The 27,222-nt window shown below is 36.8% G+C and overlaps 1 protein-coding gene across 1 annotated transcript in view; it reads left to right on the forward strand.

Moving 5' to 3' along the window:
- Positions 1-27,222, forward strand: part of astn2 (astrotactin 2) — a gene marked incomplete at both ends in the record, with an annotated part of 274,064 nt that overhangs the window by 50,825 nt on the left and 196,017 nt on the right. The window contains one exon of the mRNA XM_079256074.1: positions 24,428-24,857. Coding sequence (XP_079112200.1) covers positions 24,428-24,857 — 430 coding nt within the window. The remainder of the gene's footprint in view (positions 1-24,427; positions 24,858-27,222) is intronic.

The following is a 27,222-nucleotide window of genomic DNA, read 5'->3' on the forward strand; positions in this document are numbered from 1 at the left end:
AGCCAATGAGTTAGAGAAACTTCCACAGAAAATACCTTCATGACTCAATGTTGTCTTTGGGAACCACCTCTTCACCCTTTTGGTCTTGCCTCATTTGACCAACTTCAACTAGCCTTTTAGAAAAACATGCTTTGATCACATGATCTCACCTTGAATGTAAACACTTATGTAGAACTTCTCATCTCCTCTGCAGTAACTCTGGAACGTGTTGTTACGGCTCTGTCTGTCTCCTCCAGGTTTCGTTCTCATCATTTTTCAGTAATTTTCATCTTTTCCCCACTCCAAGTCTCTTGTGTCCCACCAGTTCATTCCTATTTGTTTAATTTTTTTTCTGTCTCACCTGTCCCTGCATGCTCAATCGAACTCTCTATTTCTGTCTTTTCCCTCCTCCACGCATCATGTCTTTGCTGTGGTCACATTATTGTTATTGCTTCCTCTGCCTACAACCCCACCTTCTTTTGTCTAAAGACAAAAAAAAAAAAAAAAACCCAAAAAACTTGACTATTTTTTAATTAGAAGGGTTACAAAAAGTGTCGCAGAAATAAATGGAAAAAAAAACCAAACAAACTGTGCTTTATTTGGTGAGTTCATGAGATAAATGTACCTCCCTGTTAGTGTAGTATTATGTCATGACATGATACAATCAGAGAGTATGAAGTCTAAAGTTACGATAACATAGAAAGAAGGAAGTATTTAGTAATGCTGCTCTGTCTTTTACTACAAATAGCTGAACTAACGCTTGTCACCTGGCTGCAGCATTTTTCTTTAAATCAGGGTTATTTTCTGCAGCTGCTATTTTAACTAATAGCATTAACAATGATTTGCTCTGGCAGTGTGACGGACTGCCACGTGAATAAAACTTCAAGTTCAAGTGCAAAGCCTCTAAATATAATAAAACTACATTTTTTTTCTTATTTATACCAGCGCTTTCCTAGTGTCAAAAGCAAATCAACCAAGTGAGATCGTGAAGAGTTTCTCATTAACAGACTAAAGCCTTTTTCTGACCATCATCCTGCCACTTTTCACTGCAACCTTCTCTTTTTCGTGCAAATTGTTTATGATTATTATTTCTAGCAGATCATTACCAGATTTACTTATTTGAAATGACACAGTAATATACCCCCCCAACAAACACACACAGGCACACACACACACACTACCCCACCATGTTTAAATAATGAATGTTACTTCCACGTTGTAAGACAACAAAGGAGCAAAAATTCCTAGGGCAGTGACGACTTCCGCGAGGCTCCGCACATTTTAGTATGCTGACCGGCGAGTGCACCCGTTTTCAAACTCAGCCCTCATTTTGATCCCGGCTATCACACCGGTGAAGTTTTGTAACAGCATCCTTCACAATCATGTCGAAAGAAACCGTCCACAGAGAGTTACTGTATAAACGTCTTCCGAAGCACTCAGAACCACTTTTGTGATGGTTCCCAGTGCAGCAGCTATCTCAGCTATCATATTTTGCTGTCATGACACACACACACACGTGTTGACTCTCAAGCTGATATCATAACCACCATCACCCTCACTGCTGTGGCTGGTAAAGATGTAAAGAAGATAGGAAATGAGAGTGGGAGCATATTGAGGCGCTTAGAATTGGACAGAAGGTACGCTGGTTTGGTCTCATGGCCCGAAGGTGTCTCCTGGCTCCTTGAGTGAACATCATTATGTCTGATGCTGTCAGTTCTGGGCCAGACTGAAGTGTGAGCACTCTGTTCTTCTGGCATTGAGCTGTCAGATTCTCACTCACTAAAGCAGAGGTTTTGTCCAACTCTCTCCAACAGCTTTGGCTGTCCTTCCCACTAAACTGTCTCTCTCCATCATGTGGCAGAAGCAGAGACAGAAATTCATTTTTCGACAAGCTGAAATGACAACTGTATGAGCAATACCTTACACTGCGCTGACTATAACCTGGCTTTTTTCTTCTGTACCGGATTCAAAGTATAAACTGCTTTGATTTTTTTTTTTTATTTTTTTTTTTTAGCCGAAGTAATTCAAAGAAGACAGTATTTTGGTTTGAAAGGAAAATGTCAGCTTTCAAAGTACATGTAGATGTATGGAGTTATAAACACAACTTTACATTTATTTTTGCATTTTTTTTCTTCTTATGAACTCCTTTTTTTCAAACTTTCTTTCAAACACTACAAGCTTTTTTCAAACGTATCCTCAAGGGGGGGGTTGAATCTTAAGGGGTTTACTATCTTAGGAAACCACTCCATGATGCTCGTGTACACACACACACACACACATGTATATAAGCAGGACATGTAAGGTACAGAAAAGCAAGATTTTTAGCTCAGGAATGAAAATTAAAACACAGCCAGTAGTTAACTACTCGCTATAGGAGTCATGGTCAGAATCTGTAATGAAGTACAAACATTAAACTCTCTGAAGTGAATGAATCACTTCAAATGAGCCCTCAGATCTCGGTAATGGAGCAATAAATTCATAAATGTCCACCAACACATTTACTAGAAGCCAGGAACTTAGCAAATGATTACAATTCAAGAAAAAAAAGAAGAAAAAGGAAAGAAAAAAAGAAAAGTTGTTCAATGGCATTTAAGACTGCAGCATAGCTCTTTAAATATATATCACTTAAAATTGTATGATTTTGTCATAGCTAAAATTTCACGCCGATATATGCATGTATACTTCAGAGAATATTTGATCATTTTAAATACTTTGCATGCAAAGAACATTACAGTTTGCATAAAATCAAGTTTAAAAGGGAGCTATGACACACTAGCGATGCAAATGTTTTATCCAGTTATCATAAGGACAGAGTTTGCAGCTTAACTTAGCATCTTTACCTCAGACAGCAGGTTGTGCTGCAATCATTTTATTCAACTTATATAAAAAATATAACTACTGAGAAATATCTGTTTCACATGTTAAGTTTTGTTCTGAGCAAACTTGCACTATAATTAACCTTTGCAATGCCAATGTATAGTCATACATTTTAGTCTTAAATGACCCCCTTGCATGCGTGCTGTCTTGTCCATAAATTCCAAAAGTGAACTGACTATTGAACCTTTTATGAACATTTTTTATTAACAATTAACAAATAACATTCTGCAAAATGTCATCATGCAAATGGTTCACAGGCCTACAAGCATACATGTTATCACTAAAGGTATGAACAAATGATCATAGGACTGTTTGCTTTCCCACCTCACAATTACTATGTAAAAAGTATTTACTGCTGAATACATTCTTTATTTTTGGATCATGCCCAGTGGTATAGAAGCTAAGCATGTGCAGATATTTGCACCTTTTCCAATGCATTGCTCCCTCACAAACACTTTACTTTGTCAGAGACCATCCAGCTTGCCTGTGTCATCAAAACAACACAGCGACTCTGGCAATGGTTTTATTTGTTGTTGTCGCCTTTATGTCCAAGAACATTTTACTCTTTCTTGAGCGTTTGCACATTTGAGTAATATTCAAGCAGGAGTCAAGCTATGGTTGTAAATCACGTAAAGGCCATTTTATCCATCTGCCGCACTGCATTCAGCACTTTTGCAGCACTGTCACTGTCTTTCTGCGACGAAATAGTGTAGCACTTTTTCTTTCTTTGCATTTTTCAAAGGTGAGAACATTGAAAGCTGTTTGGGGAAAAAAAAAAAAAAAAAAACTGTCTGCTCTCTTCTTTTCACTCACACATGTACACAGTAATAAATCTTCTGACGCCATTGGAGGCAAAAATGATTGATAGAATTTAAATCATTTCAGAAAGGCCATTTGCAGCCCTGCAGGAAGAAAACGACGGGGAAAAAAATAAATAATAATGCCATTCATGGAATTATTAACATCTAACGCCAGACGTTTGCCTCTAGAAAGAAGTCACACCCTCAGTTTGATCAGACCTCTGAGATGCATTGAAGCAGCCCTTAAAACAAAACGTTCGTCCAACAGCTTCAGAAGAGCCCAAACTGAAAAGCAATTTTCTCCAGTCGATGCAACTTCTGTCGTGGAAAGCATCCGTGATACGCAAAGCATGATGGATTATATAAAAGTTTTATTTAGAAGGAAGGAATCATAGGCGCTATATAATTGCATTCCTTTCTCATCAGTACTGAAAATGATATAGGGGAGCGGAAATTTGAATATGAAGTTCAGAAGAAACAGCAATCGCTCATATTGTTTGGAACGCCGTGAAAGATTTCTCAAGGAAATGGCGGGTTTGAGTTCATTGGGAGGACAGGTAGTATTTTACCAAAATGAGATGCAATAAATGCTGACAGTTCCGAGCCTTTTATCTCCCACGGTACAGAAAATAATCATCTATTCTGTGGGATCTTAGCATCTGTATGAGAAAACAAAATTAAAATTAGTCAAGTCTGCTTTTATTTTTCCCCGACTAACTGAACAATGAGTTGAATGTGCCGCTCGCTCTGGCAACAAAACAAAGTGAACAATGCAAAAAGCGTCACATTCTGGAGCGATTTGGACTCTTTTCTTATTGCTGAGCATATGCCTGAGGTCATTTAATATTCTTGAGCGCATACAATATGAAAGGAAGGCGACTATTCTTATCTCTGGCATGATAGATTAGTGTGAAGATACAGCACACCCTACACAGTTCAAATGGCTTCCTGATAATTAAGCAGTCACGGGTAATATATGACCATCAGTGTGGTGGGTTACAGAGGCATTTAAGGAGACTGTGGCTGCCGAAATGATTTTTCCCCCCCCATCCCCCCACAAGCAGGCATCTTGCTACTGTGGGTGAAGATTGTTTAATTGTTTCGATCACCTTTTCATATCTGTTATTTAAACATGCGCGTTGATGCTCTGTGTAAAATATATCGTACTCAAAGCTATGAAGAAAACAAAGAAAAAACACTTTGAGAGTAGAAATATGAAAGGATTGGAAATAGATGCTTGTTGGAAAGTGATTTGCTAGAAGTCTTAATTGTTCCACTGCGCCCATTAATAAAATGACTCAATTGTAGATCATCTCGGCTCATAAAAAAAGAGGTCAATCAAGACCGTGACACATTTTGCCCATTTCCTTCATTTTCAGTACGCAGCCCAAACAAAAAGTAATTAAGATAGTGGTAATGAATATTCAGTGGAAAATGTTGATGAGTTTTCTTTTTTGTTTGCTTTAAAGATTCATTTTTAGACGCCATACTGTGATTAGTTACTGTAATGTTGCATATAATCAGCCCACACATCCCAGCGAGGAAACCCATACACCGCTGTGAACTGACATTGGCTGACTATGGAATTTAATGTGTCAAGTTTTATGTGATTTGTGTAATCTGCTTGACAAACTCTTGAATAAATAGTGTTTTCTGATGTCTACTGCAGTAAAATAGGTGTTTTTTTTCTCTTTGGGTAATGATGGTGAACACACCACTGTAGTGTGAGCTGAAGTGTTTTCATTCTGTACATAATGTGGGTTTTGGCTGTATTTTCATCAGCCTTTTTAAAACGACACTGGCATTTTCCTTTTTCTTTTTTTTTTTTTGTGTAAAAATAACTACAGTTTAAAAACCCATTTTTTTTCTTTTTTTTTTGTTTGTTTAACTGTAAAAATGCACCCAGTGTTTTTTTTTTTTTTAACTTCACTTTTGTTGTTAAAGTTTTTAATGTTGAAAGCAACCTGTGAGAAAAGATAAGTGCCTCCAGAGACTGGATGAGAATTGCTAATTTTATTGCATTACCATTTGATGCCCCTAGCAAAAATACAGCAGCACCATAGCATGTTTACAAGTGAAAAGTGGATTCATGCACCCAGATTTAAAAGTCAGTTTTGTGTTATTTCTAATTGACCTCTAAAAAAAAAAAGAGGAAAACAAGACTGGTACTGTTATTTTTTTTTTATTATTATTTGTTTTTAACAGGTTTCAAATGACAACCATGTAGTGAGTGATATCTTGGCCTGGGATGTTCTTAATAACAGTGTAGCAAAGTTTAAAACAGGCATTATTCTGACAATAATTTCTCTAACTGAAACTTTGCTCTTTTAAATGCAAAAAAATGCTGTCATTTTTTAAATACCACTGCTTTAAGTGGCATAAAGGAAATACATCTGCAGGCATTTTCAGATCACTGCAGATGGCATTGTCAAGTCTATTGTATTAATGATTCACAAAGGCTGGTAAGTAAAGCAATTTTAATAATGGAGATCAAAACTCACATGAGGCACATCAGTAGCACTGCATCGCCTTACTATATATATATATATATATATATATATATATATATATATATATATATATATATATATATATATATATATATATATATATACATATACTACGGTCTTGTATATATATTATGTATAATACAGCTAGAGTATTAATATGTCAACCTTCATGTTGTGTATGGTGCCATAGTTACATGTATGATTAAGTTATGACTATGAGTCATCCAAGTCATAGTGTGTAATGAGTCTGTTGGGACTTAAAATCAACTTGGTTAGGGTTAGAAAGGTCAGTTTTATTTTCATTCATTCATTTTCCTAACTGCTTAATCCAATTCAGGGTTGCAGGGAAGCTGGAGCCTATCCCAGCAGTCCTAGGGCGAAAGGCAGGGTACACCCTGGACAGCTCGGCAGTCCATCGCAGGACCACACAGAGACGAACAACCACTCACACCTATGGGCAATTTAGATTAACCAATTAGCCTAACATGCATGTTCTTGGACTGTGGGAGGAAGCTGGAGTACCCGGAGAGAGCCCACGCATACATGGGGAGAACATGCAAACTCCACACAGATAGGCCACTGACCAAACCTTGCCAAGGATCGAACCAGTGACCTTCTTGCTGTGAGGCCACAGTGCTCACCACCATGCCACCCTCAGTTTTATTTTATTCTATAAAATGTTCTACGTGTAACTTTTATTCACATGCAGCACAAAAAGCTTCTAAGTGAAAAACTAAACTGAAATCTTTTGAAGACGTTTCACCCTGGTGAACTGAAAGGTGGAAATGTCCAAATTTCTGTAAACACTGGGAAAGAACAAAGTCTGAGCTGGCAATGGGAGAAAAAGGAAATGAACATAGTCTTGTGCTGAGAAATCTCACTCTGAAGTACTGGACTTTCTATTTGTATCTGCCAACCATCAAAGCTAAAAGTATACAAAATCAAAAACAAGGAAACACTTTATATTGCCATTTAGGTCAGAGGCAAGTCAATACATTGTCTTTTGAAAGATGAGCAGAAAGAAAAGAGAATAAATGTTTCTTCTGTGTACCTCAACTTATATTTCCTTTTCAGACTTCAGATGTTACGACAAAGAGTGCTTCAGGGTCTGGCCTTATTACGTCAGTAAAATTAATCATATATTTCGGGAAACAAAGTGTTTTGAAATGCAAAATAACACTTCTTCTTTTCAACTCTTCCATTTTGTCATCAATGATGGCTGGAAAACAATCATCTCCTCAACAGCTGCCAACAAAGGGCTAACACACCTCGCCGAGAGTAAGACAAGCCATGTGGCACCGTGCCTTGCTCATAATGTCAATCACCAAGTCTTAACTTCCCCGAGCAATGATAGATTTGTAAATAATATATTTGTTGCAAGTGCTGGGCTTGGCAGATTTAGCATGTTGGCATTTAACCAACTGCAGCCTGACAGACGTGTGTGTCAAAATTATCTCTGACTACTTTGCAGCTGCGCTGTTGCCCTGACAAATAGACAAGCTTGGTGCTTAGCTCGCACTATGCTCAGCCATTCCCCCTGGTGAATACAGCCATGCTACTTAGCTTTTCATTGATACACAGCCACATTGTGACATCGTCTTTGAGTGCTTTATATAGTTAGGTCGAGACCTAACATTTTAAAGAAGAATCCGACAATCCCCCCCAGAGTAAGCATTTGGTTACTTCAGGAGGAAAAGCTCTTAAAACTGGTGCAAAACAGACAGAACCAGGCTTAAAGTGCGATGCTGTCTGGCTGGACGACTTTGAGAGAAAGGAGAGCAGAAAACAATGTAGAAATATCAAATAAGAAATTTAAAAAAAAAAAGGTTATTATTTACGCTAATTCAATCCACAGGCGGTCCTGCTGGGCATTTAATGTTTGATTTTCTTTTTTTCCTGTAGATATTTCAACCTGCTGGAACTTTCCCTGTCTGTTTGAATTTAACATTTGCTGTAAAAAATCATAGTCAAGAGCCCAAAGAGCCGTTATTCCGCTTAGTTTTTAATAACAGAAAATCCTGGACTAATACAGGAACTATCTATCTTATCTATCTAGGGCTCCTGCGAGGGAGGGGGCGCCCCATCCCTGATTGTTGCGCCGACCAGGTGAAGCAGTTTTTTCCAATGTTGGCATACTTGAGCCAGCTGCTCTGCGCTTTTTATTTTAACTCCGTGTTGTTGGAGGTCATCTGCCGTAATGTCCAGCCATCAAGTGAGGGGTTTGCCTCATGGGTGTTTCCAACCAGCAACCAGTGGATCGAACTGGAAAATGGCTGTTGTCAGGGGGAAGGTGGAGGACATGACCAAACCAGCAGGTACAACATTGTGCAGCCAGGCAGGGTGCTCTGGGCAGGCATGTGGAAGCTCTGAGCACCTCATTGGAGACACTCTGGGGCCATCTGATGTTTTTGATAGTTCTGAGGGCCCTGCTATCAAAGCCATCTATTCGGACGGCCAGGGTCTTATTTAAGGGCCATGTTTCTGAGCCATAGAGCAAGATGGGGAGTACGGCAGAGTTGTAGATCTGGAGTTTCGTCTTGCATGAGATGGTCTTGTGCCGCCAGAGTGGTTTCCAGAGAGACTGGAGAGAGCTGATGCTGCTAGAAACTAGTTAAACAGAAACATGGTGCTCTCACCTTTCTGCAACTTTCAAACTCACTGGGGTGACCCTCTCATCCACTGGGACACGCTAAATTTGTCTGGATGCAGGAGTGGGCTTTGCTGTCCCCCGTTGCAGGCACAGGTTCATGCTGGAAGTCACAAGTTCTTTTTGAAAGACTTTTTGTCCCACTCACCTGAAACTCTACCTTGCACGTACCTATTAGACCTTGAGCAACAACAATCAGTGAGACCTTCTTTACTTTTTTCTGCATATGATTAATTTCCTGAATGCAAGGTTTTGTTTTCTCTTCAGGGATTTACAAAGAGTTTTATTTTCAGCTGGAAAAGCAAGATTCAATATTTCTATCTGGAAGCCAGAGGAAGAAGCTGATTGGTTTTTACGATCCATGTTAATCTACAGTGTGTCGACTTGTCCATCATTAGTATAAGAACTGTTTAACCTCCTTTATAAGCATTCCTGCTTTAAGAAATCAGTGTCATGATAAATTCTTTGGTTTGCAGCAGTCTCAGCCAGTCAGATTTTTATGCTCTGAAAATACCTAAAGAAAAACTTGAAACAGTCTTTTTGTTTAAAGTAGTCTGTGCAGGTATTCTTTCTTCATTCTAAGCACGGTTTTGAGGCCAGCAGCATATTGGGACCAGTTCAAAAAGTACTATTTCCTTTGATTAGTCAGTAAGACAGGAACTTTATGATGCATGGCTGTTAACTCTACTCTTGTACAGAATGTGACACCATATGCGTAAAGGTCAATGCGTTCTTTATGTGTTCAGCGTAGCTTTGGCTGCGACTCCTGCTTGTATCCATAGGGGAGGGAATGGTACAAGCTGCTTCTCAGGGAAGCTTCCTGGCATGACTCCCACGTGTTCTTTTTCATTGCTGCCCTGTTCCCGGATTTTAGCAGGCTACTAAACACATGGTCAGGTGTACTGGTGCAGCTTGAAGGATTTGTGATACCATCAAAATGGCTCGGGTCCAGGTTTTGGCTATGACTTCATTGTACCGAGAAGAGGACAGCTTGCGGTATTGTAATACAATCTGTATTAATTTGATGTGTCCTCAAAGATTGTGCATATGTATGATAAATGTATTCGCCTCAATAGGGTAATATCATTCATTAATGTTGGGGGGTTGGGGGGGGTAGTCTCAATTTCAGTGTACAATCTTGAAGTGGGTCTTTGCATAATATCTTGGCAATGATCCAGAGTACATCGCCATCTGGATTTGTGATTTAAATTAAACTAAGCTTCTTATTTTCTTGAACATACTCAATACTGATAGTTGCTCAGTTATTATCAGAGAATCCAAAGTTACGGTGCGTTCGATGTGTGTCTGAAGGTGGGATTTGAAGAAAAGAACTAATGAATGCCTTTAATTTGCTGTCTTAGTTTTGTAGGAGCACCATTAGTTTGCTAAACGTAAAAATGGAACTAAACAAGTAATGTACCATGCATTTTGAGATTGTTTTAATTTATTAAGGCTTTACACATGGTCCATAAGAGGAAATCAAGATGTTGTTGGTGTTTTTTTTAATTTTTTTATTCCACCTGGAAATCTGTTTTTCTTTGCTTTCAGATTGAGTATCACAACATACCGTCTTGTACCATCCACAGACCATTAAGCAGTGTGCTTTAGAGAAGCTTCTGTCTGCTGGTGCCACTGGCAGGAAGTGACTTTTACTGCAGTGTTACAGCAATGTGTGTTTCTGTCATTTTACATGTAACACTTGCACTGTGTTTAACATATGGACATTGGCACATATCCAATAACCTACAGTGTCAGAAAAATGGTAACATTTACTCGCATCTGTAAAATGGATTGCGATTCTTATTTTCTCTCTCTCTTCAGACTGTGTGAACCAGGCCTAAATGTCTGCTTTTTCAGCTTTTCAATCACAAAGATGATCTCTACTTATTCCACATTCAGCCAACAACAATCTTCCTGTATCGATTTCTGTATAAACTCTTCATACGATATATGTGTATATATATATATATATATATATATATATATATATATATATATATATATATATATATATATATATATATATATAGGCTGCGCCTATGGATGTATATATATATATATATATATATATATATATATATATATATATATATATATATATATATATATATACATCCATAGTCTGCTGCGCCTATGGATGGTTACCAAATTCAGGACAAAATGTATTTGGCTCTGTGATGCTGGAAGTGCATCCAGATGCTGGTTGTAGCAGTTTTGCATGAGTGACACTCTGTCCTTGATAGAACACCTGTAGCTATTGGGCATTCAGCTGACCTCAGATTAAAGAGTGAAGATGACGTGTTTGTGTGCGCTCGGCTTTCTTTGTGTTGGTGGTGGAAAGTTTAGCCTGGAGTATTTCATGTGATATACCTACTCAAGTTTTTTTTTATGCACTTTCACATCAAATGTGGGCTCAAAGGCTTTACATTACACAGTTAGGACCTATACTTTTCTCATTTCTTTGGCGGGGTCACTCAACTTTTCAAGGATTTGTATAGTTGTATTGCATCAACCCATTTGTCCATTTGCTGTGTCATTTATTGTGTGCAAGGATTCATAGCTGAGGCCTTTGTTAGCAACTACTGAGAAAAAAACAAAGAAAACTGTAAAAGAGATAAAAAAATAAATAAATAAAAACGATCAATGCATGATGGACAACTGAGCACAACTATTTAATAAGGTATTTGCAGATCTACTTTTTCAGAGATCTGATATTCAAACCACTGAGTTGGGGGAAGATGGACCCACAGGGAACAGAATTTTGCTGGATAAAAAGTTGTAAGATCTTGCGAGTTGACCTATTTACCTATTTGAATAAAAGAAAGGTATTTAACTTGTTCTCATTAAATGAGAAATCACATTAAAACTTACTCAGAACAAATAGCTCGGTGCATTTTGGAAGAGCATTGCAATGCTGTTTGAGTGGTTCTCGGAGCAATCGTCCTGTTACTGTGTTAGAAAATTTCTTTTTAACAGTAAGTATCTTACATCTCTGTCTGCAAAAATCAGACAAACTGATGCACATCTTGTACTTCAACCTACTACCCTCTTTCTTTCTCTTACTCACACACAAAGCACAAGCTTAGAAAGACAAATCCGTGTAATACAGCACTTGTTCGGCTGGGTCATGACCAAAGCAAATTAGTTCTCTTCTCATTTCCAGTCAGAGATTGAAGGTGCTATTTATAGTTTACCATTTGAGAGACAAAACTCAGGTGGTACATCTTCTCCATCTTTGTTTTTTGCTGTCTTTTAACCTTTTTCTTCCACATTTTCACTCACCTTGTCTTTTGTATCTGTTGCCTGGGTAACAGTAACTGATGAACACCAGGAGGTTGAGGAGCAAAAAAAAAAAAAAAAAGTGCTGAAAGGAGAAGATTATTGTACAACCTTTCCCACTTATTTGCTCTTGACTCCGCGTGTGCGCGCATGTATGAATGCTTGAGTGTTGTGGCATTATTTTAAAGAGCTGGTGGGGAGACATGCTTAAATGAGTGCATGTATGATGAGATAATGGTAATTTGTTGACAAAGCTCAGAGTTAGTGTTTCAGTTGTTTTGGTAGAGTGCTTCTAGCTCCGCCCGTCCTGAGGCTTAAGCTGATTTTCATCCTGCCTGCACATTTTCTGGGCCAACAGTTTATCTAGGAGTTGGTTGGTTTTGGAGGGATGACTTGCTTGCTAAATAACAAAGAAGGCTTTCTCTCATAAGAGACATTTCAGTCTGTTGTCTTAAAACTGCAAAGTGTATTCTGTGTTTTACATAAAAAGAATATATATATATATATATATATGTATATGTGTATATATATATATATATATATATATATATATATATATATATATATATATATATATATATATATATATAGATAGATAGATAGATAGATATATGTAAATATATGAATCCCCTAAGGTCCATATCTGAGTGTAATTTAAAAATAAATAAATCTGCAAACAGGATTTTTCAGATACAGAATTCTCACTTCATTCATTCTTCTTTTTGTGGCAATAATATTAAAGTACAAGTACAATTTATCAAAATAAATATTTTATATTTATAAAATTTTGTTACTCCAAAAATGAATCCAAACATGTTGCTAAAAGCTAAACTATTCTTTCCTCTCAACTTATTAATCTCTTTGATCTTGACTGGTAATACCTTCATGCGTCCACTTCCTTTTCTGAATCATCTTCTGCTCATCTGTTAGTGTTGCATCATATTGATTTATCTCAATTCATTTTAACAGGACCTTGCAGAAGAGCGATTAAAGTCACAGGAAAATTTCCAATTAATATATCTTTGAACCACTTGTTTGCCCTTGTCTTAGTGCTAATGGTGGCAGATGTGGCATTACCGTAGCCATTAATGACTCAAGCTCCAATTTGGGAACATCTGTACCATGTGAATTGGATTTTAAAAAGTTATTCAGACCGTTGTCACGTATTAGTGTTTCAAGGCATTCACAATCATCACATCTTCACAGTGATACCCTTCCTTCTTTTTAAACTGTGTTGCAAAGAACACATTCCCTTCTGAGTTGCAACCAGATGCTTTGGCGAAAGCAAAAACACTCATATAAGAAGACTTATGTTTCGTGGAGTTGTCAACAGGCCACTGATTTGGTGTTTGATGTGAAGAAGAGAGGAGAAAAGTAGTTTGGAATGAATGGACAAAGACTGCATTTCCTTCAGTCGCTGGTGATCGCTGACAGGTTTACTCACATGTTGTTGTGGAAACACTAAAACACCAGCTGCAGACAAAAATACAAGCTTCATTTCAAGTTTAACAACAGAGAGTACAATAATTGTGAAGGTCTTAGCTGCCTCTTATAGAGGTACATTTGCAGGAGAAACATAAACACGCCTGCAATCACACATGGCTCAGTTGCAGCCGCGAGCTTTCACAGCAAGAATGCTTCTTTCTCTAGCAAAGAGCAAAGTCATTAATTTCTCAGTTTTAGTCTTTTTGTTTGTTCTGTATTCTGTTAAATAGCACATAATTATGCCTGACAGAACTGCAGAAAGAATAAAGTCATTTGTGTGATCCTTGAAAAACCATTTTGAAAATACAACTCCACAGCTAAATGGGAAACAAAATGAGGATGTTTGTCTGTCTTTATCGTCCCACATCCTGCTCTTTACAAGTGTGCAGCGTGCTGTTGTTCTCCTTTCAACAGAGGCAAAAAAAATCCTTTCTATGCCATTTTCACTCCTTAGCCTGTCCCAATTTCTCAGTCAAAGTCACCCCAAGGGCCTCATTGTCCGATCCCTCTTACTGCTTTGTTATCAACAGACGAAGCAAGCAAGCATTGGCCCCGTGTGACGCCACTGCAAATATTGGTATTACCTTCCTAATCACATTGCTTTATCTGAAATGTCACTGGAGTGTGTGTGTGTGTGTGTGTGTGTGTACTTATGGTTTACTTAGACTACCTAAATGTGAAGATGTCTTTAATAGCTCATAAAAGCAAGTAAAAGAACTTTGGTGTTGCTTTTTTGGGTTTTTTTTTTTTGGGGGGGGGGCATCGCAGTCTTCTCCTCCAGCACTACTAATTTGCCACAGTCATGAGCAAGCAGTGGTGCATAGTCATCCAGCAATTATGTTTGGTTACCATGCAAATGCTGAGCATCGTGGGGGTGTAATTATACCGAGAAACGCATCCGGCTCTGTCGCTTAAGCTGTAAAATATCAGCTATCATGTGAATATGTTTTCTTTCTACTTCAGAGTCTGTAGGATATTTTATTTTTTCCAGAGATGTCCTTATAGTTAGAACATGAATTAGCATTTTTTTTCCTTCCTGTTTTGATTTACCAATAGAGAAATCGTTTTTCAATATTTGCTCTAAGTTGTTTGTCTATAATGTTCCGTCTTTAACATTTATTCTGGCTTTAAAGAGTAATTACATAGAATACAATTCATGAGGGGCTTCAGCATGGTCTGCTCTGTAATTGTTTTGTTTCTAATGTACAAGGCTACTCCAGCCAAAGGCCATCATTTATAAATATAAAAAAATAAAAAAATGAAAAAAAACTGGAAAGTGCTTTTTCACCTGAAGCCATTCATTGTATGTGCAAAGCAAGCAGACGGGGAAATGTAAATCTAGTTTCACACGTATAGAGACGCTAAGCTAATTTACATTTGATTGTACTTGCCAGTGGACACCTACAACTAGCTGCCCGTTGGGTTGTTCTGAATGTAATCTTCAAATTGAACCAATTTAGTTAGTGAAAAAAAGATGTATTTTTTACATAAATTACATCGGAACAGTTTACAGGGAGTCAAGCATTTGATATGCAGATAAAAATCAACAGTGGGCTTTATGTGGTGTTTATATTCCAGTTATAATTTACTGTTGCATTGCACTCATTGATTGTCATTGATTGTGAATTTCTTTCTTTCAAATGCCCTTAGGGTATTAATATTTTTCATTTGATTGATTTAATGTTTGGTAAATGTGCAAATCCAGACTATGATATATTTTATGCAAATAGTAAAAAAAAAAGAAAAAAAAAAAAAGAAAAAAAAAACTTTTCTAACAGTATCTTTTGAAGGATAATGTTTTTGCTCAACCAGCTTACCAGTGTTGCATATTTATTATAATCCCCCCTGCAGAGCTGAAAACTAACTTATCTCCATCGTCAATAACATAGATAGAAAAAATATCAGTCTTCAGTATATAGGCCCTTAGTTTAAAGACCTCGAAACAGACTTATTGTTGGTCTGGTTGCGAGAGGAAAGTGGTGGGTGTAAAGGGCATGGGCCAAAGCAAGAAATAGCCTGGGAGAGAAGTATTGGGTGGGCGGGAGAGGTGCACTAGCAAATCAGCCCTAACTGTTATAATTAAAAAAGCGAAGGCTCGATGTAGCATTATCTGTCTCCAAGTCTTTCCCCTCTGTGTGATGGAGCACATTGTTATGTAAAAAGGGAGGACAGGAAGGCAGACTAATGATGGGATAAGGCCTGAGACAATAGAAAAGAGGATGGAAAGACAATGGAAACAGGTATTAGCTCCCATGGTGAACTACAATGGAAAGACTGATGTGATATTTTCCAGTTAAGCTGCAGATTTTAATTTAGTTTTCAATCTCTGTGTAATCAGATTTGATGATGAAGGTAAAGGCTTCTGGTCATTGAAGTTTCTCTAGTAATCTACATGCAATATAGCAGAAGCTTGACCTTGTTTTTAAATGTGTTGAATCAAATCCTCATACTTAGGGAATATATCCCAAATATTAATATAAATAAGTTGCGTTATACAAGTGCTGTGATCCATTAGGAATCCCACATGGCAATGTTTTTCATGGCATCATTTTAACAGAGGGTTGGTGCATGCAGAGCTACGGCTACTTTGAGCTTCTAAAAAGAATGTAATTGGTCATGATTAGGGATGCACCGATTCACTTTTTGGGAGTTCTGATCCGATACCAATTTCTTAAATTTGAATATCTGCAGATACCCATATTTGCTGATACGAAATCTGTTTTATGTGAACATTATTATTACTATGGTTATTATTGCTGTTATAACTGTGTAATATTACATTAGGCTGTAATAATTTTCCTTTCTGAAGTTACCTCACCAATACAAATATAATAACATTACAGATCCAAAAATTTCAACAAGTTTTATTTTGATTTGGCACATTTTACCTAAATACAACTGTAAATGTGTGGTTTTGAAACCAAGATCGAGCTTTTAGTGTAACAAAAATTTCACATTTTAACATTCAAGGCATTTATTTAATTTAAAACATGTCCGAGCAGGTTATCAAACACATCTGCACCAGCTTGACTATTGTGGTATCGGGTATCGGTTGTGTTATCGGTACACTTTTATTAATACCAAGTAGGAGTACACATGCTTGGTATTAAGCAGATACTGGTATCGGTGTCAGTGCATCCATAGTCATGATGTGATCAGTGCAAGAGAAGCAAAGAAAAACATTACTAATTGTACTTCAATATTTGATTTTTCCAAACTATAACTAGTTCACAATTTAAATGGAAAACTAATAATTCTGTGAGGCTTTTAAAGACATGAAAGTTGTACAAACTACACAATACTTTAGGTAAGGCATTGCAGCCCAAACATGTAGGTGTTATTCCTGAGTGAGCATGATTGCAGCAACTTCCAGTGAACAAAAATCTTAAAAGTAAAACAGCAAGAGTGACTAATGGAGTTTTGTAGAAAGTGTTTATCCTTTTATGAACAATTGAACAAATTGCTGAGAGTGCTGTGCTTATTATGGAAAAAAAAAAAAAATCTCAAAAAACACAGAAAATGAAAACAACCCTGATGTTGTATTTTACAGCTTTCCCTGTGTCTGAAAATGTAAAATTTCATTCTACATGGTTTGTCGAATATCCTTCCTTCCATATCTCCCTTAATTTTACCCTCAGATAACGTTGCAATATTGGCCATAAAAAGTAAAGTTGTCACTCTAAGGCACTAAAATATGTATAATTGTGTAATTAAGTGATTGATTTTTCAGTCGTACAGAGGCACAGACTGAGTAAGCGAGGGGCAGAGTGGAGTAATCTGGGTCACTTCATGCCCCTAAAATGATCTGCTTCAACGAAGTAGAAAATAAATGTAAGAAAAAGAAGCTGCTGCAGCGTTTATCAGCATTATTTTGACCGAAGCATATCGCATATAGTTTATTAAGACCTTAGGAAAATGTGCAAGCTTATAAAAAAAAGAAAAGAGGGAAAGGTGATCTTTTTTGAATGACTTGAAAACAAACCCATGTCAGATTAGTGGTAAGCTGTGTCAATACCTGGTTTAAATTTTCTCTGAACCAACTTAATGGACAGGCATGGTTACTCTGAGCCGAGTTACTAGATTGGAAACATTCACCAGAGAGCCAAAGCCTGTCATTTGTGCTGGGACTTGCAGTTGGGCACAGGGAATGGTGAGCAGATGCTAGGGCACATGCCACTTTTATGTCCTGCTGGTAGAGATAGGGGGACAGGAAAAAAAAACAAATACAGCACTGGGAGGGGGGAAGGTAAGCAAGTGTGAGAAGTTGACATGAAAGATGGTGACAGAAAAAGTTTAAGTAAGAGAGAAAGGATGTTTTCTTTTCTGCTTTAAAAGTCTGACACATAGTGGCATGAACATTGAAAGGGCCCATAAAAAAGCAGCCCAAGAGCATCATGTGACCTCAGTTTGTGTGAGTCTAGCATGCATGAGGAGTCTGTGCTTCTTGGTTTGTCATCTGTGCATTATTTGAAGTAATACATACGTGCCAGCTGTTCTTTCTTCTGTTTGATTATTCAGCCAGTACCAGTTTCGTATTTATGTTTCTCAGCGACAGCATACTCCGGAGATGCTGTAGTTCCCTCTTGCTGTGGAGCAGGAGGTGGATGGTTACTGGGGTTCACTGTGCACAGATGGTGGCTAAACCATGTGCTGTATGTGTTGGCTCATATTTGTGTTATGTCACTGTATAAAGAGCATTATTAGCATAACAAGGGTTTTATAGTTGTCGGTTTCATGTAGCCTCATGACGCTTTCAGCGTCCTTTGAATCTGCAGAAACTATTGGATCAAGTTTCAAAAGGTGATGATGAAACTTTCTAGTTTAATATGTTTTCTACAGTGTTTGTCATATGATTTGCTTAATTTCAGATTATGCATATGCATCGTATTTATAGTGAGTTTGTATCAGATCTTGTCATGTACTCATGGTCAGTCAGTAATTTTTATATGTTTTAATCAGAACTCTGGATTAATACCACCTCAAATAGTTAAATGGTTAATGCATTATTTACATTACATCTACACTATTGGAAATAAGCTATTTCTACTTAAACCTTCTTTTCAGGTGCTTTCTGATAAACAGGTTTTGCAGTATGATTTTGCTGGGATTTTTTAATGTAATTCTCACTGCAGGATACTCTTAGACCTGATAAAAACTATATATGTAGCTACATGTTAATCTGTAAAATATATTTTAAAATTGGGCATAAGAGGGATTAGTGTTATTCATACTTACTGGCAAAGTAAGAATGTATACTGTCATACTCATCACTTATACAATATGTGGTCAAGTGTACCATTTCTTTTACCAATAAATAAAATACAGTTTGCACAGTAAATATTGTTTTATTCATCTAAAGAAAAGTATTGGTATATCATTTTAATTCTTAAAAAGTGGCCTGGTACAGTTATAAGATAATTTGCTGTTAAAAAAAATATTGTTACTTGTTTTTATTTACCAAGAGGCTCTTCTTATCCACTATTATAAACACTTTTTTTTTTTTTTTTGTTTCTGATGAACTGGCCTGGGAGAAGTGACTCATCTGATAATGAATTTATGATGACGATGCTATTTCCATCCTCAAAAGAAAAAAAAAATGGCAGAATCAGAGTCACATGAACTTTACAAAGATGAGATAAAACAACAGCCATAACTATAGATGGGGAACAAAACAGCAAAGTAGCTACACACAAATACACACAACAGCAATACTTTTAGGAGTCATCGCAACGCTTTGCTATAAATGACCTAATTGCATACATGAAGCAAATGCCGGCCAAATATTACACAAGTACGACTGTGCTTTTCAGGTAATATAAAAGTTTATCCAATGTACTTACCATTTAAGGAAATATTAACTCAAGAGGAAATTACCCTGGAAATAGTTTATGCAAATATTCTTTATCACAGCAATATGGATAATAGTAAATCACAGTTTGTGCCATTGCTTTCTGTAAGACTCACAGATTAAATTAAACTCATTTTCCCTGCATTGTATACTTCATAGAATTGCGTGTAGTATATTACTTCTTCTTTCATTAGCCCTCACTGGGCGCTTTCAAAATGATTTCATTGATTGAAGATATTCTATCTGAATTTATTTCAGTCCGGCTTAATGAGCAAATCTAGTTTTCATTCCGTGGTTCTTGACCTTTTTTAATTTTCTTACTTAAATTGGTGTTTTCTATATGTCTGCAATTCCTTGTGTAGATATAAGCTGTTACTGCTGAATCTGTTTAGCTCTGATGGTCTTTCTTTCCAGACGCTATCTTAGTTTGTGTTTTGTTTGCAGTGCCCCGATGTTGCTCAGAATTGTGTTTGTTATAAACATTTCAAGTATCAACTACGAAAGAAAGAGAATCATGATGATTTTAGAAAAAAAAATCCAAGCCAAAATATTAATTACAGAATATATAGACATTGTACAGCTAATTTAAAAAATAAAATCCACGACACCTTTTACAGGTTTTCAACCAAAATTAAAAGGCATTTAAAAACCTGTCATTGTAATGTACAAAGCAGCTGCTGTCCTTCCTCTGCAGTTTTAGAGATAACGGTTATGGTGAAACCAGCGTCACAGTTTAATCTCATTAATCTGTTGGTGTTATCGTCACTGAACAAAGGTTTGCAAATTTCCTTAATAATTCAGAGTGAGCGTTTCCTATTCAATGTGGGGAAAAAAGAATGAAGATAAGAAAGAATTGAGAAGTGATGACATGGTGGTAAGCAAGCTTGGCAAGGGAACATGAAAGGAAAGGTGCAACATGATCAAGCAGCAGAGTGGGAAAAAGGGGCAGGGGGAATATGGGATGTAAGTGAATGAAAGGTAAAATGCAGCAAGGACGACACAATAAAGCTAATGGCGGAAGGTGTAGAGCGGGTAATAAAAGGCATCGAATAAAGACTAGAACGTAAGGAAAAACAGTAATGGAAAAAAAAAGAATAAAGTAATCGTAGATTGCTGGAAACATGTACTACAGAAAAAAACAAAGTAAAGTTATAGGCTTCTAGGCAGCCCCCTCCCCCCACCATCTCATAAAGTCACTTAGGACCAAAGGAGCAGGGATTTGTAGGGTCTGAAGATGAACAGAAAACCCATTTTCCCTCATGGCTACATCTGCCACTGTGAATTTATATGCCTGTTGTGCTGAAAAGGGAAAGAAAGATGTGATCAAACATGAAGGAGAACGGAGGCTGAGAGACTCGCAGTAGTCGAGAGGGAGAGAGAACAAAACGTGGAAACAGAGGAAAACCCAGGGATGATACGGGAAACAAAATTTCAAGAGAAAGAATGCGAGGAAAAAATACCAGAAGGATTACCTCTTGAGGGCACTGATGTAACAGTTCGGATGACAAAAGTTCATCGTTATAAATAGATCGGCTCCACGAAGACGTCCCGGCCAGACTGAGCAGCTACAGCGATCAGAACAAGCCCTCTGGGCCGATACTGCAGACCACAATTTGCTACGGCGACTATCTAGTGTTCCCAGATTATTCACATACATCCTGCTTCCCGTTCAACACATTTGCTTGGACCTTAAGTATTAAAAAAGCACATGTTACTCCTAAATTATAACTACCGTTGTATTTGTTATGATTACCAAGCAGCAGCAGACAATACCTGCATTTCCATTCCATTTTTTTTTACAAATTTTAAGCAATATTTATAAAAATTTCCATAAACTACAATGGAAACATCTGTAAACAGCTGTAAATTGCAATTGAATGCTGTTCAATACATAAACTGCGGAATTGCGGCTTATGTAAGATAGTCACTAGCGTTGTTTTGGGCTTTTCAACATGCTGCAGAAGATTTGCTACAGCTTTTTTAAGCTCTTCTCCTTAATTTCCCCTTTTGTTTAGGTGTAAATCTCTGCATTTTGCTGTCGTTTACTCCATATTCACCATCTTTACTAGAAATGAACTGGTCACATGACCGCTTACATCACGTACAGGGACGCATACACTACCAGGCAAAAGTTTGGACATGCTATTCCATTAAATCCAATGGAAAAATATGTCCAAATGTCCAAAAATTTCTAGTCTAAAAATTTTCTAGTGATATTTGAGAGTTTTATCGAAATGTATGTTTCCATTACCATGTTTGTTTGTTTTTTTTAATTGCAATATTTTGGTTTTGCCCAACTTTAGGTGTAACAGAATCACATCAAATTTTTTTAAAATTACTTTATACGTTTATTTCTCAAAAAAAAAAAAAAGAAAAACATTTAAACTGAATTGTGTTAATCAGTTGCTGTCGTATTACAAAGTAATGTGTGGTTTACTACAACCTAATGAAACCGTACACAAAAATAACTGTTGGAGGCAGCGGGACAGTGGATCTTTGTGTCGGACCTTAATCACTTTTTTGGCAATCAGTGTGCTGAGACTGGAACTGGGTTCTCTGTACAAAAAAGTCAGAAATATTTCCATTTCATTTATGTCTTACACAAAATAAATCAAAATTATCCTGTGCTATCATATCTGGATTGCACTGCTATGCAGCTTCAGACTAGAATTTTTTAAAAATGAATTGTAAGGAAAACACTAAAAAAATGACCAGAAATTGGTATATTTGTGATCCATGGTGCCTGGAAAGACCTTTCTATTATTCCCCAATAACCTGTCAGTCATCTCAGCTGGCACCTGGGTGTTCAATTAGATCCATTTAGCTTTACCCCTGTTTTTTCTCATTAGCCAAGCAGGCTAGATTGGGTCTGACAGAGAGATGATCAGTGTCTTTAACACATTTCCATCTCTTTTGCTCCTATGTACCCGCACCATGAAATCTGAACGTGGTTTGTCCCTCTTCCACAAAATATGCAACTCTAAACCATGCTTCCTGTATGTATCCCTGTACAGAGTTGATGCAAGGGGCTGTTCTGCTGCTTTAAATTATAAACTGTGTCGTTAGTTCCCATTTTGTGTGTGTACAATGTTTTTTGTTTTTCTTCCCAGTGACATGTGACAGGTGGAAAAAAGACATTAAGCCATGAAGCAGAATATTTCTGTTTATCCTTTTCTACTGTCATATCTCCTCCGTTGTGCTACACATGCATTCAGCCCTCCTCTATTCTAAGACTTTAACTAAAATAAAACATACAATTTCATTGTTTCTTTTGCTGTTATTTGAGAAGACTCTATGTGAAAATACAGACTACAAGGGGAGTTTGGGAGACTGCATTTCTGCACAACTGCCATCCTCCTGGAGATTAATGGAGAAGTTGGTCCGCAGTACTAGTCCTCTCTGTGCTGCCTCACCTCTCACCATATTTGATTTATGGACACCTAGCAGTGCATGAGCTATTATTTGAAAGGGGTTTGTTTTTCCTCATGAAGATGGAATTTTAAATGTTGTGATGAATGAGCCCTTGCTGTTTTTATTTATTACTTTGCCTTTATGTTATTTGTGCACATGCTTGTGTGTTTGTGCACGCATGCTTCCTATGTTTCTGTTCATACGACATTGTACATATGCATACATATCATTTAGTAAATGACAGCCCCTGGGTTCAACATGTACATGCAGAAATGCTGAGACTACTTTTTTTCAGTCTGACATTAAAAATATATCAACCTTGGGTTACCATGTCTTGCTGAATCCAATACTACGTCTCACCTATTGGACATCAGTGTGAAAAATCAAAGAATAAGTCATGCCCTCCCTTACTTTCCACCATTCTGTCCCTGCATATAGATTTACTTTATCATCCAACCACCACATGTATGGCAGGGTGTTTGATGTTTCTGAGATAGTCAGATAGTGAATGAACCATGGAGAAATGCAGTGCCCCTTGCTGAATTTTCAGTACCAAAGTAAGGACTTAGGGGAAAAAAGAAAGGGCAAAGCAGACAAACAACCCTTGTGCATTGGTGTGTGACACAAAAAAAAAAAAAAAAAAAAAAAAAGAAAGTGGTCCAGATGCAGCAATGAATTTGACCTGACTAAACTGTACTGGGAATACAACAATACTATGTCAGTAGAAAATAATTGAATCATACATTTTATAATTTACATTTTTCATGATTCTAAATTTTGGATAGAAAGTGTAAATTAAGACATTCTCATAAGCTGTATGGATGTTTCATACCTGCTGTATGTCCACTTACAGTGTGCACAGTGTGTGCTTCCTATATGCAAACTCACCCTCAACATCTCACTAAAGAAAATGCAAAATGTGTGAACAAGGACCTGATTCTATTTGTGTGAGAGCGCTTTTATGTTTGTTTCAGAATGAAGGTGTATTTGCACCAGTCGTTGCTTCTAATTACTTGAAATGTCAAAAAACAATGCATAAAAATGCTGCATTTTCTTCTCCTTTTTTTTAATTGAATATATACATGAAAATTCCACATACAATATGACTGTAAAATAATTACTTTAAAGTTGCTTGAAACAAGGTTAGCAAATCGTTTTTGCAAGATAATTTATACATATTTAGTAAATGGTTTATTTTTGTTTTTTTTTTACCATTTAATATTTTCGCTATTAATTTAACCAGGTCACTAGACATGTGATTAGGCTGCATGGATGCTGGAATTGACAGAACCCCGCAATGAGACCCATCATGCTTTAAAAGCTCTCAAAACAAAGTGCTGATTGCCAGATCCTTTTTAATGACAGGCAAATAGTGCTAATTGACATTCGGCCTAATAAAACTGGCATTGAGCCAGTGATTGCTATCCTCACCTTGTGAGCTAAAATTGTCCTATTATGCTAGAATTTGTATTATTGGGTAAGTGTAATGCCCCGCAAGGACTCTTTGAGCTTCTTTCGTTTCAGAGCTGTTGTTCATGTGGTGTTTTTCTTCACCTTAAGTCTTTTTTCTTTTGCTTTCTCTTCCATTCAGGGAGGCCTCATTGCCCTCCTCCTCCTAATTCTCCTTTTCACCCTCGTCCTGTACACCCGCCATCGCTGGTGCAAGCGTCGCAGGATTCCCCAGAAGAGCGCCAGCACAGAGGCCACACACGAGATCCACTACATTCCATCTGTCCTGCTTGGTCCACAGGGCCGAGACAGCTACCGCAGCTCTCGAGGCACTCACCAGCATGGCAGCTCAGTCATAGGGATGCCCATTCGCGAGACCCCGATCCTTGATGATTATGACTGTGATGAGGATGACGGAGGGGGACACTCGCTTAACTCCACTCCCAACCAGCTCAACAACAAGCTCTGTGACGGCAAGATGCTGGACGATTATGGCGTTGATATTGGCATTGGAAGGCATGCAGACATGATGTGCAAGGAAGACAATATAAAGCATAACTTTGACAAACAAGGTGAGTTGATTATCATCAAACATCTCCCCTGAGAATGCATTACAGCTGTGTAAATACCAATAGTGGATAAATTAAGCCCTGCCATGCCAATTTGACAGCCTGGACAGTTCGCATGACAAAGTCCAGGTGTTGTGGGCACAGCGTGCACTAATCATGTATTTAAAAAGAAAAAAAAAACAGTTTTTAATGTCACTCAGATTGTAGCAACAGGAAGCTAATATTATAAGGCATATAAAAAACTACTAATTCTTGTTTCCCCTGAAGCTGTACAAGTGAAACTATGAAGTGACAATCTTGCAATCACACACTTCTCCTACTGAGTTGCCATAGCCACAATGTTTGCAAGTCAAGTCGTGCAGTTTAATGTATGATTTAAAGTTCAAGTGACAGGAGCTGTTGGTAGAGCTCACAGTGAGCCTTATGAATAAGTGACCTATTCATATTTGAACATAATCTGTTTAGATGCTCTCTAAACATTTAAATTAAGGATTTGAAAAAGCTGTTTTCGGCTTCCTAATCTCAAGCTATAGAGAAGCATGTGTTGGAATCACATTCTGTTGAACCTGGGGTGCTCCTCTGTCACGCCGGGTTTTAATAATTGAAAGGTGCTGACTGAGTCGGAGGGTACCCTCATTGTTCATGCCATGTTGAATTATGCATAAAGCTTGTGGAAATGCCCCTTTGAAACTATCCTATTTATCACTTTACACAACTGTATTTATGCAGGCTGTTTGAGGCTGAGCCTGTGTATGGGAAATCTGCTGGAAACAGGAAAATACAATTGAAGATTTAATTTGAATTTCATATTTAGGTTCAAAACAAGCAGGTCTTATCATGGGGGGGGGGGGGGGGGGGGGGGGGGGGGGGGGGGGGGGGGGAAGAGAGAAAAGCGATTAAAAAATGAAAAAAATGCATTTCTCCTCTTTTTTTCCCCAACTAAAAAAGGTAAATCCTCAGATTAAACGCATTGTCGAAGAGGTTCATGATCTAACTGTCAAAGCGAGGCTTAATGTATACAATTATTGTGTGGGAAAAAAAAGAAAAGAAAAAAAAAAGGTAGACCATTTCCCCCAAATAGAACACACATGGTAAAAAGAAAATGGATTGTAATGCAAGGTAAAATAAACCCAAATGCAAACAGTTTGTGTGTGCTGCTAGCCAGGTTTCCTTCCCTTAAAGACATGATAAATCTGGCTGTGACCTATAAAGATTGCAGCCTACCTGCATGTAGAAAAGTACATCAATTACTTACTGATCCTGACCAATTCAGTTTCCATGTCTGGAATAATTAATTATTAAGAGTGCATAATGAAGTCAATGTGAACAGCAGCTCACTCAATTAGGGGTGTTTATATTAGCCCTGCAGCTGTATGATAGCACAGAGAACTCAGAGGAAAAACATGATGTAAGCAACAAACAAAACACCACTGGGTCCATAATGGTGCAACAAAGTGAAGACAAAGCAAGGCGTGATTATTTGTATAGCACATCTCATTCAAAATGATTTACATAAAACACTGAAAGCATTACAGATGGTGAAAAGAAAGCACGAAAACAGCAGAAATAGCCAAAAAAAACAACAAAAAAAACATCAGTTTAAATCAAATGATTTGAAGAAAGATAAGGTAAAAGTGACAGTGCATGACAGAAATGATTTTAACCTGGATTTTTAAAGTGTCTACATGTGGTGAAAGTTTAATCTCCACTGGCAGTTTGTTTCACTAGTTTACATCATAACAGCTAAATGCTGCTTCTCCATGTTTAATCTGGACTCTGGTCTTCAGTCATGGGAAGAGACATTTCTGATAAGCTTAGTTTCTATAACCTAATTATATATATATATATATATATATATATATATATATATATATGAAGTATACAATGATATTCTATGAAGTATTGTTTTATATATATATAACAATACTTCATAGAATATCATTGTATACTTCATAAATATATACATATATATGTGTATATATATATATATATATATATGTATATGTATATATATATATATATATATATATATATATATATGTATATATATATATATATATATATATATATATATATATATATATATGTATATATGTATATATATATATATATATATATATATATATATGTATATATGTATATATATATATATATATATATATATATATATATATATATATATATATGTATATATGTATATATATATATATATATATATATATATGTATATATGTATATATATATATATATATATATATATGTATATATGTATATATATATATATATATATATATATATATATATATATATGTATATATATATATATGTATATATATATATATATATACACTACTCACAAAAAAGTTAG

The sequence above is a fragment of the Telmatherina bonti genome (genome assembly GCF_933228915.1).
Source record: "Telmatherina bonti genome assembly, chromosome: 17".
Taxonomy (NCBI): Eukaryota; Metazoa; Chordata; class Actinopteri; order Atheriniformes; family Telmatherinidae; genus Telmatherina; species Telmatherina bonti.